Here is a 19674-nt window from a genome sequence, read left to right as displayed (position 1 = left end):
GAACTTCATTAGTAATTTAAAACATTTGTGTATGATTCATTTTCAAAAGGGCAACTTATTTTAAGCCCCCCAAAATGGAGAGTAATTAGAATGAGATGCATTCATTCTAAATGTTATTGCTATTTTATATTTTTTAAATGTATTTAGGGTTTCCAAATGTTTCACAGTTTAGCATTTTATTTTCCAGTTTTACTAGCAAAATAATTGAAATCACAGTCCAAAAATTGAGACTAAATTAAAAGTAAATGTTTATAGCTGTTCATTAAATGAAGCCATGTTTTCAAAGCTACTCAAATCATGTTAATCTTGAACTTTACATTGGAACAACAACAAAAATAACCCTGAGCAGATACTCAATATCTCTTAATCTCCAAGATGCAGGCACCTTTTACCTTAAGAAGTGCCATGATTAATACAATGAGAGAATACAGAGCAAATTTTTGTCTTATGTTTTTTATCTATGAGATTAAAAAAGATTACAATAAAAGAAACTTTAATTTAGTCTTTTAATATTCAAAGAATAAATCAAGGGTAATAATCCATATGAAGTAGATTCTACTATTAAAACCAATTTGTTTTCAAACTCCTTTAGACACTTTTAGCAAACAGCAAAGACCCAATATCTTTTAAAATAGATTTGAAAAGGAGTAGTTCAGATGATAAACACTAATGCATCATGATTTAAACTGACTTTCACTCATCTGTTTTCTCCTACCCAAAAGCAATTGGTATATTGGCAGAATGATGTCCAGTATACACAGGGAAGAATTTGAAATTGATAACATTTAATCATGTACATTGTTCAAGAATAAAGTTAGGGCTGGGCGTGGAGGCTCATGCCTGCAATCCCAGCACTCTGAGAGGCCAAGTGGAGTGGATCACTTGAGGCTGGGAGTTCGTGGCCAGCCTGGCTGACATGGTGAGACCCCATCTCTTCCAAAAATACAGAAATTAGCCAGGTGTGGTGGCCACTCTGTAATCCCTGTAATCCCAGCTATTCAGGAGACTGAGGCATGAGAATCACTTGAACCCAGGAGACAGAGTTTGCAGTGAGCAGAGATCATACCACTGCACTCCAACCTAGGTGACACAGCGAGACTGTTTATAAAAAAAAAAAAAAACCAGAATAAACTTTGAGGCATTTATTGAGTGGTTACTCTGTGTTAAGTTTTACATGCATCGTTGCAACTAGAAAGTGATGAAGTCTAAGCTTATATTGTATGTTGTTCTGTAGTTTGTGTATCAAGATGCTGCTAGTATTATTTCAGGTGATATGGGTGTTTTGAATCCCATTAATTGCACATATATATGTGTGTGTGGGTGTGTATATGTGTGTGTGTGTATGTGTGTGTGTGTATAGTTTGTGTGTATATAACTCTTTTCCCTTTGAAAGTAGGATACTTTTTATTTTCATTATAAAGTTGGTATACAGTTTCTCTGGACCACTCTATCAGATGGTGGTTTGAAAATCTTCTGGTGCCCCTTTGTCTTCCAGTTTAATGTGAATTTTTATCTATTCATTTTTTCCTAAATAGATCTGGTGAAAGATTTGGTATCCCCAAGGGATTTTGATGCTGCCACTTACCTGGCCCTCATTAATGCTGTCTATTTCAAGGGGAACTGGAAGTCACAGTTTAGGCCTGAAAATACTAGAACCTTTTCTTTCACTAAAGATGATGAAAGTGAAGTCCAAATTCCGATGATGTATCAACAAGGAGAATTTTATTATGGTAAGACATTTTTTACTTTTATTTCTGTCTTCTTGCAGTATATCAACACATTTCTAAGAAAAACATGAAGTATTCATTACTCAAACTCTTTGTCAATCTAATTTGGGCTACAATTCAATTTTTCTGGCTCCATTTTTAAAACCCTGTAATTCGCTTCTGAGTAAATATTATATTCATTATGGTTTCCAATGTATTTTCAAATTTATAAGTCAACCATGCCTGCAGAGTAGCTTCATTCATCTGAAAATACCTGACATTGTGTGAGAATGTTCTGATTTACTCCAAAAACTCATCTGGTTTAGGATGGGTTTTAGTGGACCATATGTTCCATGAAGCACTTGATTTGGGCTCTGCACCACTTTTAAATTACAAACATTGTTCTCATACAGGGACTTTAAAAAAAAATTGATTTTAAACATGTGTATATATGGCTAAACATAATTGTTTGTTTATACTTTATTGAGAGCCTATAATTTTTAATATAATTCAATATCTTTGGCATTATTTTCAAAGATGTTTTATTGGACTCTTCAGAAGTTTAGGGTATTAGTCCTTCTTGTCTACTATATTGACTTGTAATAATTTGTTAATTCATAATCAGAAAGTTAATTTTTAGCCAAGTAGAACTAGTAGTTTTATTCTATTTAAAAGCACGGTATAGGCCAGCTGCTGTGACTCATGCCTGTAATCCCAGTGCTTTGAGAGACAGAGGCAGGAGGATTCCTTGAAGCCGGGAGTTCGGTCTAGTTTGGGCAATACAGTAAGACCCTGTCTCTACAAATATATATATATATATTTTTTTTTTTAATTAGCTAGGCATAATGGTACACACCTATAGCCCTAGCTACACGTGAGGCTGATGAATGAAGATCTCTTGAGCCCAGGAGTTTGAGGCTGCAGTGAACTATGATCACACCACTGCACTCCAGCCTAGGTGGCAGAGCAAGACCCTGTCTCTAAAATTATATACATATAAGTTTTATATGTAGATAAAACGTTTTGGCCATATACATGTGTGTGTGTGTAATTTGGCTAAGTTCATAGAGCACAAAGCCAATTACCTCATTTACCTAATTACCTAATTTGGAGATACCAATTTTCACAAATATAATAGCTAAATATTATACAATGCTTAGATTTCATTTTGACTCTGCAAACTTTGCTTTAAAACTTGTAGTTTTCGTGATAATAAAGTGCCAGGTATTAAATGGTCAAATTTTCCCTTCTTAAAAATCAGGTGAATATTGATCAATGTGCTTTACATTCAACTTGGAGCCAGGGCTTTATTTTCCTAACCAGGACTTTTTGTTGTTTCTAATGCCACACTTTAGATATATTGAATTATCTCATTTAAAAATAAAAAGCACGTCTTGAATATGTGTTATTACAAATGTGAAATAATTCTGTGGATTCTGTGGAAATAAAATAATTTATACAGGGCTGTGAATCTACTTGAATTTTAGGGCCTATTTTCATATAAACCTGCTTTTTATCAGGTGCATGAATTTCTTTATATCCTATATACTATTTGGGAAGAAACGTATATAACAAATTTAAACCTTTTTATTTTTTTTAGATTATATTTCAGTAGTTTTGGGAAACAGGTGGTTTTTAGTTACATGGAAACATTTTTTAGTGGTGATTTGTGAGATTCTGTTGCACCCGTACCTGAGCAGTGTACACTGTCTTTCATCCCTCACTGCCAGCTTTTTTAAAAACTTTGATATGTGTCTTGCATGGCCTTTCTTTTCTTTTTAGGGGAGTTTAGTGATGGCTCCAATGAAGCTGGTGGTATCTACCAAGTCCTAGAAATACCATATGAAGGAGATGAAATAAGCATGATGCTGGTACTGTCCAGACAGGAAGTTCCTCTTGCTACTCTGGAGCCATTAGTCAAAGCACAGCTGGTTGAAGAATGGGCAAACTCTGTGAAGAAGCAAAAAGTAGAAGTATACTTGCCCAGGTGAGAGGTTCCTGTGTCACCCTTCCCACAACATGGACAATGGGCTATCAATGATAATCTGACCTAGAAAAACTCTTGGAACTGCTTTCGAATCATAATTCTTGTGCTACTCTCTTCTTGTTCTTGTTCTTCTCCTTCTCTTCCTTCTCCTTCTCTTTCTCCTTCTCCTTCTTCTTTGATTTTCTTCTTTTTAGTATTCTTTCACAGTCATTTCTTTCATACTCGTGTGGTCCTTCCCATAGACACATGCTCACTTATTGGTTCATTCAGTGCTATTCATCAAGACCTACTTTCAGATATAATTCAATGTTCTGGCTTGGTTTTAGCAAATTCATCTATCTATTTTCTCTGAATATCATTTGCATTGACAGTCTTCTGTATTTTATTAATACTTAAGGTTAGAGAAGAAACAATCTCTGACTCTAGAACTGCAAGCAAGTCACTGTGCTAGGTGCTGAGATGCAACCATGAATTAGCAGGAAGATGCAACTCTGCTCAATATTCTCCCTGTGGCTAAAAGAATAAGATGCACACAATGCCTTTAATGTCCTGAATGCCTTCCCCTTCTCAACCCCATTTCTGGCCACTTGCCACATCAAGCATGTTGTAGCATGTTCTGTCCATGTACTTATGATTATACCATATACATCATGCTATTTTCATGTCTCTGAGTCTCCATTTATGTTCTTGCATTGGCCTAAAATGTCCTCCTCATATTTCTTTCCCAAGATAGTGTTGCGTAGCCTTCAGGGTACACCTCTAGAGCCATTTCTTCCCTGAAGTGTCCCATGAACTACCTGGATCAAGTGACCCTCACTTTTGCTTCACTTATACACCTTTCTGTTATTACTTGTTACCGTCCCATAATAACATTATATTTTGTAGGGATAGTTTTCTTTCTGTAAGTTCTTCTAGGGTAGAGCCAGTTTTCTTTCCTATAAAAAGAACACAATAAGTGTTTGCAAAATGAAATTGAACTGAAGATGTTTATTCTATCCCTGAATACCTTAAAACCTAGTAGGAGAGCTAGGCCAGTGATCACATAGAACATGTTTATGAATGTACTATGTAAATTTTAGTCTAGAAAACAAGACATATCAATAAAAACAGATTAAATATATATGTATTTGTGTATGTGAAAGTACAGTTAAAACTCATTCCATATTAAGAAAATTGTTCATGGCCATACTGCCCAAGGTTATTTATAGATTCAATGCCATCCCCATCAAGCTACCAATGAGTTTCTTCACAGAGTGGAAAAACTGCTTTAAAGTTCATATGGACAAAACAGCCCATCTCCAAAGACAATCCTAAGTCAAAGAACAAACCTGGCTGACATCCATGCCTCCTGACTTCAAACTACTACAAGGCTGGTAACCAAAACAGCATGGTACTGGGTACCAACACAGCAGAGATATAGACCAATAGAGACAGAACAGAGTCCTCAGAAATGGCTACACATCTACAGCCATCTGATCTTTGACAAACCTAGAGAAACAAGAAATGGGGAAAGGATTCCCTATTTAATAAATAGTGCTGGGAAAAGTGGCTAGCCATAAGTAGAAAGCTGAAACTGGGATCCTTTCCCTTACTCCTTATCTGAAGAATTAATTCAGATGGATTAGAGACTTAAATGTTAGACTTCATGCCATAAAATCCTAGAGAGAAAACCTAGGTAGAGTTACCATTCAGGACAAGGCATGGGCAAAGACTTCATGTCTAAAACACCAAAAAGCAACACGGCAGCAAAAAGCCAGGGTTGACAAATGGGATCATTAAAACTAAAGAGCTTCTGCACAGCAAAAGAAGCACCATCAGTGAGCGGGCAACCTACAGAATGGGAGAGAAAATTTTGCAATCTACTCACATCTGACAAAGGGCTAATATCCAGAACCTACAAAGAACTCAAACAAATTTACAAGAAAAACAAACAACCCACCATCAAAAAGTGGGCAAAGGATATGAACAGACATTTCTCAAAGAAGACATTCATACAACCAACAGACACATGAAAAATGTTCATCATCACTGTATCAGAGAAATGCAAAATCAAAACCACAATGAGATACCATCTCACACCAGTTAGAATGGCGATCATTAAAAAGTCAGGAAACAACAGGTGCTGGGGGATGTGGAGAAATAGGAACACTTTTACACTGTTGGTGGGATTGTAAACTAGTTCAACCATTATGGAAAACAGTATGGCGATTCACTCAAGGATCTAAAACTAGATGTACCATGTATTAGCCATCCCCATTACTGGAGTATATACAAGGATTAAATCATGCTGCTATAAAGACACATGCACATATTTATTGAGGCACTATTCACAATAGCAAAGACTCTTGGAATCAACCCAAATGTCCATCAGTGATGAACTGGATTAAGAAAATGTGGCACATATACACCATGGAGATACTATGCAATGCAAAAGGGTGATTTGTGTCCTTTGTAGGGACATGGATGCAGCTGGAAACCATCATTCTTAGCAAAACTATCACAAGAACAGAAAAGGCAAACACATGTTCTCCTCACAGGTGGAACTGAACAATGAGATCCACTTGGTTCGGGGAAGGAGCGTCACACACGGGGGCCTATCATGGGAGAGGGGAGGGATTGCATTGGGAGTTATACCTGATGTAAATAGCGAGTTGATGGGTGCTGGCCGAGTTGATGGGTTGCAGCACAGCAACATGGCACAAGTATACATATGTAACAAACCTGCACGTTATGCACATGTACCTAGAACTTAAAGTATAATATGTAATAATAAAAAAATTGTTCCAAGTATGATTAATTACTATGAGCATTCAGATAAACAAGATATTAGTATTAAAGATGAATTATTAATAACTGATTAACTCATTCATATTTATTCTAATGTTAGGAATTATCATTTAAGAATTACATTTTATGTAAATATCAATGTTTCTAAAAACTTAGCTGATAGTTTGTTATGTAGGTGAAGGAGATCTATTTGGAACTATAGAGTTTTTGCCAGGAAAATTATGTTTTATAATATAGTCATAATAAGTAATATTATGTTATGTCATAATTTATGATATACCATGTCATGTTATATATTCATAATATATAACTATAAATAATATGTAGCCATATATTTTCTATTTTTTATATTTTATTTTATTTTATTTTAAGTTCTGGCATATATGTGCAGAATGTACAGGTTTGTTACATAGGTAAACGTGTGCCATGGTGGTTTACTGCAGCTATCAACTCATCACCTAGGTATTAAGCCCAGCATGCATTAGCTATTTATCCTGATGCTCTGGTACTAACCCCTGACAGGCCCCAGTGTGCAGTATTTACCCTCCTGTGTCCATGTGTTCTCATTGTTCAGCTCCAACTTATAAGTGAGAACATGCACTGTTTGGTTTTCTGTTCCTGTGTCAGTTTGCAGAAGATAATAGCTCCCAGCTCCATCCATGTCCCTGCAAAGGGCATGATCTCATTCCTTTGTAGCTGCATGGTATTCTTGGGGTATTATATGTACAACATTTTTTTTAAATCCTGGTCTGTTCTTGATGGGCATTTGGGTTGATTCCATGTATTTGCTATTGTGAATAGTGCTGCAAGGAACCTATGTGTGCATATCTTTATAATAGAATGATTTATATTCCTTTGGGTATATACCCAGTAAGGGGATTACTGGGTCAAATGGTATTTCTGCCTCTAGATCTTTGAAGAGTCACCACACTGTCTTCCACAATGGTTGAACTAATTTACATTTCCACCAACAGTATAAAAATGTTCGTTTTTCTCCACAGCCTTGCCAGCATCTGTTGTTTCTTGACTTTTTAATAATCGCCATTCTGACTGGCGTGAGATGGTATCTCACTGTGGTTTTGATTTGAATTTCTCTAATGATCAGTGATGTTGAGCTGTTTTTCATGTTTGTTGGCTGCATAAATGTCTTCTTTTGAGACGTGTCTGTTCGTGCCATTTGCCTACTTTTTAATGCGATTGTTTACTCCTTATAGATTTGTTTAAGTTCCTTGTAGATTCTGGATATTAGACCTTTGTCAGATGGATAGATTGGAAAAATTTCCTCCCTTTCTGTAGGTTTTCTGTTCACTCTGATGATAGTTTCTTTTGCTGTGCAGAAGCTCTTTAATTTAATTAAATCCCATTTGTTAAGTTTTGCTTTTGTTGCAGTTGCTTTTGATGTTTTTGTCATGAAATCTTTGCCTTTGTCTATGTCCTGAATAGTATTGCCTCGGTTTTCTTCTAGGGTTTTTATAGTTTTCGGTTTTACATTTAAGTCTTTAATCCATCTTGAGTTAACTTTTGTATAAGGTGTAATGAAGGGGTCCAGTTTCAATTTTCTGCATATGGCTATATATGGCCACATATTTTCTTGTCTACATACAAAAGTCAAGGTAATCATAACCCAAATCTTTTTGGCTAAGATATTTAGCATGCATAACTTTCCATGACAATACATATATGTAGAGATTTTCCATTATAAGTCTATTCTTAAGGAGAGGTAATTGATGAATACCTAGCAAGAGTTTTTTTTAATGTATGATAGTTGACATTTATATACTAAATATGTAAACAATATACCTTAATTCCAAAGAACAATTTACTTTTGAACATTAATAATTAAATTTAAATTACTATGTAAATCAGGTCTAAACTTATAAAACATTTAGTCCATGTTAACCCTCATCTAGTGACCTTTCACAATTAATTTTGTATTTTTTCTTGCATTTTATGAAGAATTCCTTTTGATAAAATGAGAAATTCAGTACAGTGTTAATGCTTCTCTTATTAAATCCATAAATTAAATGCAATGCTTCCAAATGCTCCAATTCTGTGAGGATACAAAGTTATTTAGGAGTATTTTAACAGAATTCTAAATGAATGCTTACTGATATTATACATTCTAATTCAATCATATTCACTAGAAAATGTGGCCTCCAGGTTCTGTCCACTGAGAAATTGAATGTGGCAGCAGAAGAAAATTAAATTTTCATTTTCTAAGAGATACTCTTCAATTATGAAATAGTTTGGCTGTCTTGCTCATATTAATGCCTGTACTAAATTAGGCACAGGTAATTATCATGCATCCATTTTTCCAGGAGTTCCATAAATTATCCCTGTACATGGCTACTGCATAGATAGGGAGGCTAAATAGCAAAATAAATAACTCTGGATTCCCCTTCTAACAGAATGGCTGTTTTCAAATACTTACATATATCATAATAATCAATGTGAAACTCTCCACCTTTTCCATTTTACAGCATTAGGATCCACTAAATGTTTGATAATAGTAATGATTTATGTGACCCATTTTTAGCAAAGGTAAAAATGTTTTTAGTAGCTATACTCTATGTTTACTCGTGTCAGTTTTAATGGTTTGCGTAGTTTTATCCATAAAGAGATATTACTCTGAAAATGCAACTTGTATTTCTGTAATTTGACCACATTCGTGTCCTGTTTGACAGGTACTTTTACTTTCTGTTTTGCTAGAATTTGTACAAACAGCTTTAAAACACTGCCCTTGAAAACCAAATACTGCATTTTCTCACTTACAAGTGGGAGCTAAACATTGGGTACTCATGGACATAAAGATGGCAATGACAGACACTGAGGATGACTAGAGGAGGGAGGAAGGAAAGTGGGCAAGGGTCGAAAACTATTGGGTGCTATGCTCACTATCTGGGTGACAGGATCATTTGTATCCTAAACCTCAGCAATATGCAATATACTCATGTAACAAACCTACACATGTATCCCTTGAATCTAAAATAAAAGGGTTTTTTTAGCTTTTTATTTTTTTCATATTAAAATGCCTTTATATATATTTTTGAACTTTCTCTTTTTTTATTATACTTCAAGTTCTGGGATACATGTGCAGACTGTGCAGGTTTGTTACATAGGTATACGCGTGCCATGGTGGTTTGCTGCACCCATCAACCCATCATCTACATTAGGTATTTCTCCTGATGCTATCCCTCCCCAAGCCCCCCACCCCCCAACAGGCCCCGGTGTGTGATGTTTCCTTCCCTGTGTCCATGAGTTCTTATTGTTCAACTCCCACTTATGAGTGACAACATGCAGTGTTTGGTTTTCTGTTCCTGTGTTAGTTTGCTGAAGATAATGGTTTCCAGCTTCATCTATGTCCCTGCAAAGGACATGAACTCATCCTTTTTTATGGCTGCATAGTATTCCATGGTGTATATGTGCTGCATTTTCTTTATCCAGTCTATCACTGATCACTGATAGACATTTGGGTTTTTTCTAAGTCTTTGCTATTGTGAATAGAGCTGCAATAAACATATGTGTGCTTGTGTCTTTATAGTAGAATGATTTATATTCCTTTGGGTATATACCCAGTAATGGGATTGTTGGGTCAAATGGTATTTCTGGTTCTAGATCCTTGAGGAATTGCCACACTGTCTTCTACAATAGTTGAACTAATTCACACTCCCACCAACAGTGTAAAAGCATTCCTATTTCTCCACATCCTCTCCAGCATCTGTTGTTTCCTGACTTTTTAATGATCTCCATTCTAACGGGCATGAGATGGTGGTATCTCACTGTGCTTTTGATTTGCATTTCTCTAATGACCACTGATGATGAGCTTTTTTTTTTCATATGTTTGTCAGCCGCATAAATGTCTTCTTTTGAGAAGTGTCTGTTCGTATCCTTTGCCCACTTTTTGATGGGGTTGTTTTTTTCTTGTAAATTTGTTTAAGTTTCCTGTAGATTATTATTAAAATAATGCAAATATATAAAATGCTATCTTTAAGATGTAAAGGAAGGGTATTTGCAGGGGAGGGTCATGTAGAAGAAGAAATTGCTTTTGTATTTTAGCAATTTTTCCACTTTAACAGTAAGTTCTACAGAAGTTAGATGCTGAATTGAAATTGTATTTTTATCCAAAATGTAAGAATCTATTCAAGAAAAGGTAAAATTGGTATACCCATTACCAAATCCAATTAAATACAAGATTTATATACATAGTTGCACATCTCTAAGATTTAAATAAGATTGCCAGATGCTTCCATTTATCCATGGTAGCAAAAATAGTTTGTTTCATATATCAAATATTTATGTAAAACACCCAAAAAGCACTTAAGTATAAAACCTGCTACAGAGTAAGCATTATGTAATTATTACCTATAATTAATATTATTGTTATTTGTTTAGTGTACATGTTAAGTCCTGGTATTTACACTGTGTTAATCTTATAGGCAGCTTTGTAGCTTTATATATGCCTCTCTCTAAATTGAATTTTTTAAACTTGATTCTTTTGAATTTTATCCTATTCAGTGTATATGCTTCCTTTTCAGTTTTTACTGATATAGCTTAGATATAAAAAGATTTTTCTAAAGTCAGCATCAAATACTTTAATACTTGGAAGCAGATGTACCTTGCTGTATGTAGTATCAGTCTACTCTAGCTTTGTAGGCTCAGATTTGTCATTTGTGATCAGAGTGTTGGACATCAAAGGATGTGAAGTGGTTCTCTGTTTTGTAATCAGAAACTATCCTGATATCTTGAAATAATTGCCATTAATAAAGCATTTTAGTTTCATGTTTGTAAAGAAAACTACATAAGTTGTCTGTTTTTTTGTTGTTGTTTTGTTTTGTTTTTCTTTTAGACAGAATCTCATTCTGTCACCCAGGCTGGAATGCAATGGCATGATCTTGGCCCACTGCAACCTCCACCTCCCACGTTCAAAAGCCATTCTCCTGCCTCAGCCTCCCAAGTGGCTGGGATTACAGGCACGTGCCACCATGCCCAGCTAATTTTTGTGTTTTTAGTAGAGATGGGTTTTCACCATATTGGCCAGGCTGGTCTCAAATTCCTGACCTCAGGTGATCCACCTGCCTCAGCCTCCCAAAGTGCTGGGATTATAGGCGTGGCCTACCACATCCGGCCCTAATTTTGTTTTTTAACGTGAGTACTTTTCATTAGATTTTTCTATAAAGGGTATGACTGGGTTTTTATTCCTTATGTGTGTTGTAGTCTCCTACCTAGGATGTATTTGTTATTTTCTAACACTTGTTCTGCAGGTCTTCAAACCTCTACCCTCCATATGCCTCTTCAATTTATTCAGGTAGAAAGTTGCAAATGCATAAATTACATTGTATGCCTTTATTAAAACAGGCTTGCCCTTTGGCTTTATAAAAGCAGTGTCATGGCTTTTAATTTTTGTATTTCATGAAATGTAAAATATATTTCTAATGTTGTTTTCTTTTTAAAAGTTGTTGTTGGAATTATAGTGATTAGTGATGCGGGGACTTTAATGTCAGAAAGACCTCCGTTCATATCCTCATTCTACCACCTATTATCTGTGTGGTTAGAGAAAGTTGCTTGTTGGCTTAGCTCTTTTAAGCTTCAGTTTAGCCTTCTGCAGCCAGGAGATAATGACACTTACCTCATAGGGTTGTTCGAGAGCATCATAGAAATTATTAAATAATATATTATTCATAAGAGGATTTGCATAGTGCCTGAAACATAGTAAGCACTCAATATATGGGAGATGATAATGATTATTTATATTAATATTAGTTTATATTAAGAGTAAAGAAATAATAAATAATCACTATTTTTCAATAGTTTGATTTTTTAAGAAGTCAAAGAATGGAAAACTGAAGATTATTTACTCCGTATCTTCAGCTTTGAACAAAGTCTTACAAACACCTAGATTTTATTTCATTTGCAACCTATGTGGTTTGTCTTGTGCTAGATATTACAAATATTAGAATAAATAAGACAATAGATTTGGCTAATTTACAGTTAAGGTGGCAGGGATTAATATAGCTATTTAATCAAATTACACCAATTACTACTAGAATGCAAACATACAACACCCTAACATCTATAATAATGTGACATGTTATACATAACTACAATATAATAAATGGTGTTAATGGTATCTACTCCTCATTGCATGCCTCCTGCATGCTAGCACCATCCTAAGATCTAACCTTATTTAATCCTTCCAACAATACTATGAAATAGGTATTATTATTGCCATTTTCCTGTGCCAAAACTGAGCCTCAGAAATTAAGAAACTTGCTGAAGTTCGCCTGGATCAGTCACTCATCATTACCTGACTAGCTAGTGTTTCATCACTAAAGTGTGAAACAAACTAAGCTGCTTTTAAAAAGTAAAAAGAATCCCCTACTAATATCTTCCTTCTCTTTCTTATTTTACGTGGATCAGGACAACTATAATACCACCTGGATCCATAGCCCTGCTCTGCCACTTATTAACTGTATGACCTTGGTTATACAGGTTATTTCATCTTTCTGTTACTCAATGTTTTCTATTACCCAAGAATAACAAAAATACCTGCTTCAAGGGTTGTGGTGATATTTAAATTAATATCTGTTTTATACTCTTGCAAGTTTCTGGCATATACTAAGCTCCACATAAGTGTTCAAAAATAAATAATAACAATAAGCAAATGCATACACACATAAGCATTTTAAGAAATTGAATGTATTGTCTGAGACATTCTGTGCTTTCTTACTCATTCCCTTTTTTGAGATGGATACCACAGGACAATTCTACTTCACAATCAATACCTGCTTTTGGTAGAAAACAAAATAAATGATATTAAGTCAAAGTGCAAAATTTTGATAAAATTTAGCACTAGGTTTAGTTTGTTTGAGGTGCATGTACTCATCTGTTGATCATATTTTTCCATAACTGTGAAGCTGCTAAAACTATTTACCACTAACCATTCCTTTTGTTTACTGCCATCATTTCCTTCTCATTTTCCTTAAAACCAGACATCAGAAATGATGCTAATGAAACTTTTTGTTGACTATCACGGACTTATCTCTGTTAAGAGAACAACCTATTGCCTACAATTTTATATTTATAATCTGTATCAATTAGGAGGCAACATCTTAGAAAAAGTGAAGCATTTGGTTCTAACCAGTTGTTTTTACTTTTAAAATAAAAGTAATAAATGCCTTTGCTTGTTTAAAAATGTATTTGTTCAGTCATGGTGTTTTATGTATGTAGTCCTACCTACTCAGGAGGCCGAGGCAGGAAGATCGCTTTAGACCAGAATTTCGAGATCAACCTCAGCAACAAAGCGAGACCCACATCTATACAAACAAATTAAAAATAAAAATAAAAGCCAGTGCTGTGGTGTGCACCTGTAGTCCTAGCTACTTGGGAGGCTGAGGCAGGAGAATTGATTGAGCCTGGGGCTTCGAGGCTGCAGTGAGGCGTGATCATGCCACTGCACTCTAGCCTGGGTGACAGAGTGAAACCCTGTCTCACATACACAGAAATGTGTTACTTGATGCAGGCATGCTTGGTCCGTGTCTTTCCCAAGAAAGTTTGGTGATACAATTCATTAGTTTGGGGAAGAGTCCATATTAAGACCAATCTGGCTTGCTGTGGAAACTATTTTTTAAGTTAATAGTCTGTTTATGATCACTATAATTATTTTCATTTTGTTTTAAAATAATGTTTTATGTTTTCAAAATTGATACACATTTATATATAATAATTCATAAGGTCAATTAAAACAAAAATAAAGACCCATGATTCTTTTGTTTAAAAAAAACTCTTAAGTGTACTAATTTACACTCCCACCAACAGTGTAAAAAACTTTCCTATTTCTCCACAGCCTCACCAGCATCTGTTGTTTCCTGACATTTTAGTAATCACCATTCTGACTGACATGAGATGGTATCTCATTGTGGTTTTTGTTTTCATTTCTCTAACGACCAGTGATGATGAGCTTTTTTTCATGTTTTTTTTTATGTTTGTTGGCTGCATAAATGTCTCCTTTTGAGAAGTGTCTGTTCATATCCTTTGCCCACTTTTCGATGGGGTTGATTGTTTTATCTTGTAAATTTGTTTAAGCTCCTTGTAGATTCTGAATATTAGACCTTGTCAGATGGATGGATTGCAAAAGTTTCTCCCATTCTGTAGGTTGCTTGTTCACTCTGGTGACAGTTTCTTTTGCTGTGCAGAAGCTCTTTAGTTTAATTAGATCCCATTTGTCAATTTAGGCTTTTGTTGCAATTGTTTTTGGTGTTTTAGTCATGAAGTCTTTGCTCATGCCTATGTCCTGAATGGTACTGCCCAGGTTTTCGTCTAGGATTTTTATGATTTTAGGTTTTATATTTAAGTCTTTAACCCATCTTGAGTTAATTTTTGTATAAGGTGTAAGGAAGGGGTCTAGTTTCTATTTGCTGCATATGGCTAGTCAGTTTTACCAGCACCATTTATTAAATAGGGAATCCTTTCCCCATTGCTTGTTTTTGTCAGGTTTGTGAAAGATCAGATGGTTGTAGATGTGTGGTGTTATTTCTGAGGTCTCTGTTCTATTCCATTGGTCTATATATCTGTTTTGGAGTACCATGCTGTTTCCTAAAACCAGAAATACCATTTGACCCAGCAATCCCATTACTAGGTATATACCCAAAGGATTACAAATCATTATATTTTAAAGACACATTCACATGTATGTATATTGAAGCACTATTTACAATAGCAAAGACTTGGAGCCAACCCATATGTCCATCAATGATAGACTGGATAAAGAAAATGTGGCATATATATGCCATGGAATACTATGAAGCCATAAAAAAGGATGAGTTCATGTCCTTTGCAGGAACTTGGATGAAGCTGGAACCCATCATCCTCAGCAAATCCGGGAACAGAAAACTAAGCACCAGATGTTCTCACTCATAAGTGGGAGTTGAACAATGAGAACACATGGACTTATGGAGGGGAACATCACACACTGAGGCCTGTCTGAGGGGGTGGGGAGCAAGGGGAGGGAGAGCATTAGGACAAATACCTAATGCATGCGGGGCTTAAAACCTAGATGATAGGTTGATAGGTACAGCAAACCACCATGGCACATGTATACCTATGTAACAAACCTGTATGTTTTGCACATGTATCTCAGAACTTAAAGTAAAAAAAATAAAAAATTATTCAATGTAAAAAGCACATAGTTTTTAAGATACAATATTTAACTCACTCTCCATTGATTAATAGTTTTTTTGTGATGGTATCATGAGAACAGGCTTATGTTCTAGAGATCACTATAACCATAAAGATACATTTTTTAATGTAGTGCATTTTATTTTTGCTTTCTCTGAGTTGTAGGGAGCTGAAATGCTAAATGTATTTATTGTAAAACAGAATTTGGCTCTAATTTAACCTTGTCCATAGCATTGATGTGGGTGGGAATTGCAGAGTGTGGCAGAGGGTAAGGAACGTAAATTGACCAGGATACTAAGAAGAGAATGAAATAACCGAGGTAAATGTATGATTAGTCATCTCCAGCTTAAAAAAAATCAAATATATTACTACTAGGTCAAAGGATTTTGAAAGCTACTCATTTACAAGTTTTACTCACTACTATGATACTAAGTAATCATATGGTGATGATACTTGATCTCAAAACTCATTTATTGTACCATATATTATGGTTTTGTGTCTATATCATATATTTTCCTACTTACATGTTTAAATTCTGTTTTGTTATGTAAATCTCTTTGATGCCTATTTTTCCATGTTCAATCAAATGCTAATTGCAGTCCAAAGCCAGTTTTAGCATAATTTACTCTCTGTAAAGCAGACTTTAAATATCCACATATCTAACACTTTGTTCTTGTCCCAGGTAACAATATGCTGTAACTAAATATTTTTATTCCTATGTGTTCTCCAGATTCACAGTGGAACAGGAAATTGATTTAAAAGATGTTTTGAAGGCTCTTGGAATAACTGAAATTTTCATCAAAGATGCAAATTTGACAGCCCTCTCTGGTAAGAAATAAACACAAATTTTTAAAAATGTTATTCCATAAGAGCTTTATTAAATGATGATGTTAAATCCTCTATTTACTATGGAGTTCTGGAGTAAAATATAGTTACCACTTGCCAAATAAATCTAGCATGAAACATATTTAACCTCTACCAGCAAAACTATAAATACAGTCATAACATTAAGTTTATATTATCTGGTTCTTATCTTTGACAATAGATTATATTCTCCGGAAGACCTGTCTTAAACATCTTTGGATTCCCCATCCCATCTGACATAATGCCTTGTAGAATAGATAATCAATAAATGTGTTGATTGACTATCTCAATACGTCCCATTGTAGTAAATCATGTAAGAAAGAAAGAAGGGAGGATAAATGAGTGTCTGCTGTGAGAGCTAGACCAAAGATCCTTTTTAAAAGAGTAAAGAATACCCAGTGAGATGGTATAAACGTGTTCTAATTCTTTAATTAAAAACAAAAACAAAAAACAAAAAAAAAACCAGTAGGCTGGGTATGGTGGCTTATGCCTGTAATCCCAGTACTTTGGGAGGCCGAGGGGGGTGCATCACCTGAGGTCAGGAGTTCGAGACTAACTTGGCCATCTACTAAAAATACAAAAAAATAGCCACACATGGTGATGGGCGCCTGTAATCCTAGCTACTCAGGAGGCTGAGGCAGGAGAATTGCTTGAACCCGGGAGGCATAGGTGGCAGTGAGCCGAGATTGCACCGTTGTACTCCAGCCTGGTCAACAACAGTGAAACTCTGTCTCTAATAATAATAATAAATAAACAAACTAGTTTTAAAGAAGTAACTTCAAAGTATACCTGGCACATTGGGGTGTCTAGTAATTTATTTTAAATATCCCAAGAAAAAAATCCAGTTGAATTATTTGATTCAAATACCCTAATTTTTTCCAAATAAAAAAAAATCACGAAATATTAGCAATGTTAAAGTGTTTATAATTTGTAAAATACTCTTGGAAGTATTTTTAAGTAGCTAACCCCAAGAAATTTGCCATCAAAAAAAGGCAACAATGAACTTAAGACTGAGTAAATAAGTTATATAATGATTATTTTTATCATTTCCTTAGAAGAGAGAAAATAAAATACAATCTGTTTTCTGATGAGATAAAGATAGATATATATTAAGATTAAAGAAACCCAACATGTAAAGCCTCTTTATATGCAAATTATTTAACCCAAATGTCTAAATAGCACTGAGATGATAGATTCCTTAGCAGTTCTTGTGTTAAAGGAGAGTATTTAGTTTTCTTAGCCTGAAGCAGCAGCCCATAGAGAATCAAACTGACTGAACCACAGCTTCTAAACCTGGAGTGTGAGGGCCCATAGATTGAATTCAGAGAACTGATGCCCTCCAACCCTAAAAATTGCATATAAATGTGTGCACACAATGCATGTGCACATATACATGAAGGTGTGTGTGAGAGAGAAACAGTTTGGGGGGGTCATATTAATAGCTTTCGAGAAATTCTCAATATGTGTCTGTGATCAAAAAAGCCTTTGTCTTCCCAGATTTAGGATTGAGCATGTTGTTTTCTAAACAGCACTCAGCTTCTAGCAATGAGTTGATATTAATGTATTTGGTACAACTTCTACCCCTCGTTCAGAGAGCTTACAGCCCTAAACACTAATAATAGCTTTTCTAAATGTCTACTATATAAATGTTCCTGTCCACATAAGAGAAATGAGCTTTCCTGAGTAAATGTTTTCATGGCTTATATCCAAACTCCTAGGACTCCGAACCCTTCAGTGGGGTTATCAAGAATGTAGGACTGGTAGAGATTCAAAAAATATTGTAGTACCTGTACCTGAGTCAGAAATAAATTCATGGCTGAAGTTTAGCATAATTTAACATTGTCATTTTCTCTTCCTTAGGAATTGAGAGAATCTGTCTTACCATACTAGCCAAATTCCAACTGTATAATTACATTCTGTTTTCTTAACATGGTTCTACTTTCAGTTTGATTAGTGATTCCTCACTGTCTCACGCAAACATCTAGGAAGTTATTTCAAACAAATAGAATATCTGCTGCCTCTCAATCCTGACAGAGTAGCACTGCAGTGGCAAATCAATTATTGTGGTCAGTGTAGCTTATAATTTCTAACATATCTGGAAAGTTTATAAGGTAATATTTAATTGCCTTTACAGAGACAGAGACAATAGACCATAAACATGCATTATGAATACAGATGGTTTAGAGATTGGAAATAACACTAGAATCTTCCAGAGAATTAATACATTCTATATGCAGAGTATATAGAATATATATAAAGTTTACATTCTATGTAATGTATATAAGTGTATAGAGAGCTTTTGTTTGATCGAAACTTCCATGAGAACTGAATCCTGCTCTGTGTCCTACTCACAGTTGTATTCCTGGTGCCTTGTAAAGAATTGACATACAGTTGACACACAGTAAATGTTCACTGAAGGGTAAAAAGGATGAGGGAAAGAAGACAAGAGGTTTACTTGGCCCCACATTACATATGATCTAAGGACTATTTGCCCCCTTAAACATAAGTAAAAAATCCCGGATTTGCTGTTCTCAAATACCACCCCATTCAGGTTTTCAGGATCACCTGATAAAAGATCTAAAGCAAACTTCCCAGTCTTTCAGTGGGAATTCGTTGATTATTACATTATTAATTTCCAGAGTGTAAGCAGCTCCAGTATGCCATCCACCCTAACCAATATATCCTTACATTCCCCATGGCATGCACACACACGTTAATTTATAAATCATTCATTCAAAAATTATTGTTTTAATTATAAAACTTGCCTCTTTGTTTCCTCTAAATTCAGTAGCATTTATCTCTTCATCATTTATTTGAGCACCATATGCTCTGCTTTGTAAGGCTGGTATCATTTTCATATGTCTAGTTTTTTTCTCTCCAAATAACATCATAACCTTGATGATTAATGTCTATAACTCTTCATAACCCCCATAAATACCTAGGAAAATTACTTGCATGCATTTTGTTTCTACTTTAATGAGAATCTCATGGTGTTTAGGATATATAAAGGCTTACCTCAGTATATTACAGGTTTGGCTCCAGACCACTGCACTAAAGTGAATATTCCAATAAAATGAGTCACATGAATTTTTTGTTTCCCAGTGCATATAAAAGTTATGTTTACACTATACCGTAGTCTGTAAAAGGTACAAAGAC

At 35.0% G+C, this 19674-nt stretch overlaps 1 protein-coding gene across 1 annotated transcript in view; it reads left to right on the top strand.

Annotated features, from left to right (window-relative positions):
- SERPINI1 (serpin family I member 1) overlaps positions 1–19674 on the top strand; it is a 158278-nt gene that overhangs the window by 53769 nt on the left and 84835 nt on the right. Inside the window, exons 4-6 of the mRNA XM_031662932.1 lie at positions 1536–1730; positions 3489–3693; positions 16385–16482. Of these exons, the coding sequence (XP_031518792.1) occupies positions 1536–1730; positions 3489–3693; positions 16385–16482 (498 nt within the window). The remainder of the gene's footprint in view (positions 1–1535; positions 1731–3488; positions 3694–16384; positions 16483–19674) is intronic.

The sequence above is a fragment of the Papio anubis genome, chromosome 2 (genome assembly GCF_008728515.1).
Source record: "Papio anubis isolate 15944 chromosome 2, Panubis1.0, whole genome shotgun sequence".
Lineage (NCBI taxonomy): Eukaryota > Metazoa > Chordata > Mammalia > Primates > Cercopithecidae > Papio > Papio anubis.
Note: the sequence above shows the minus strand (reverse complement) of the source record. Positions and strands in the feature narration are given on the sequence as shown.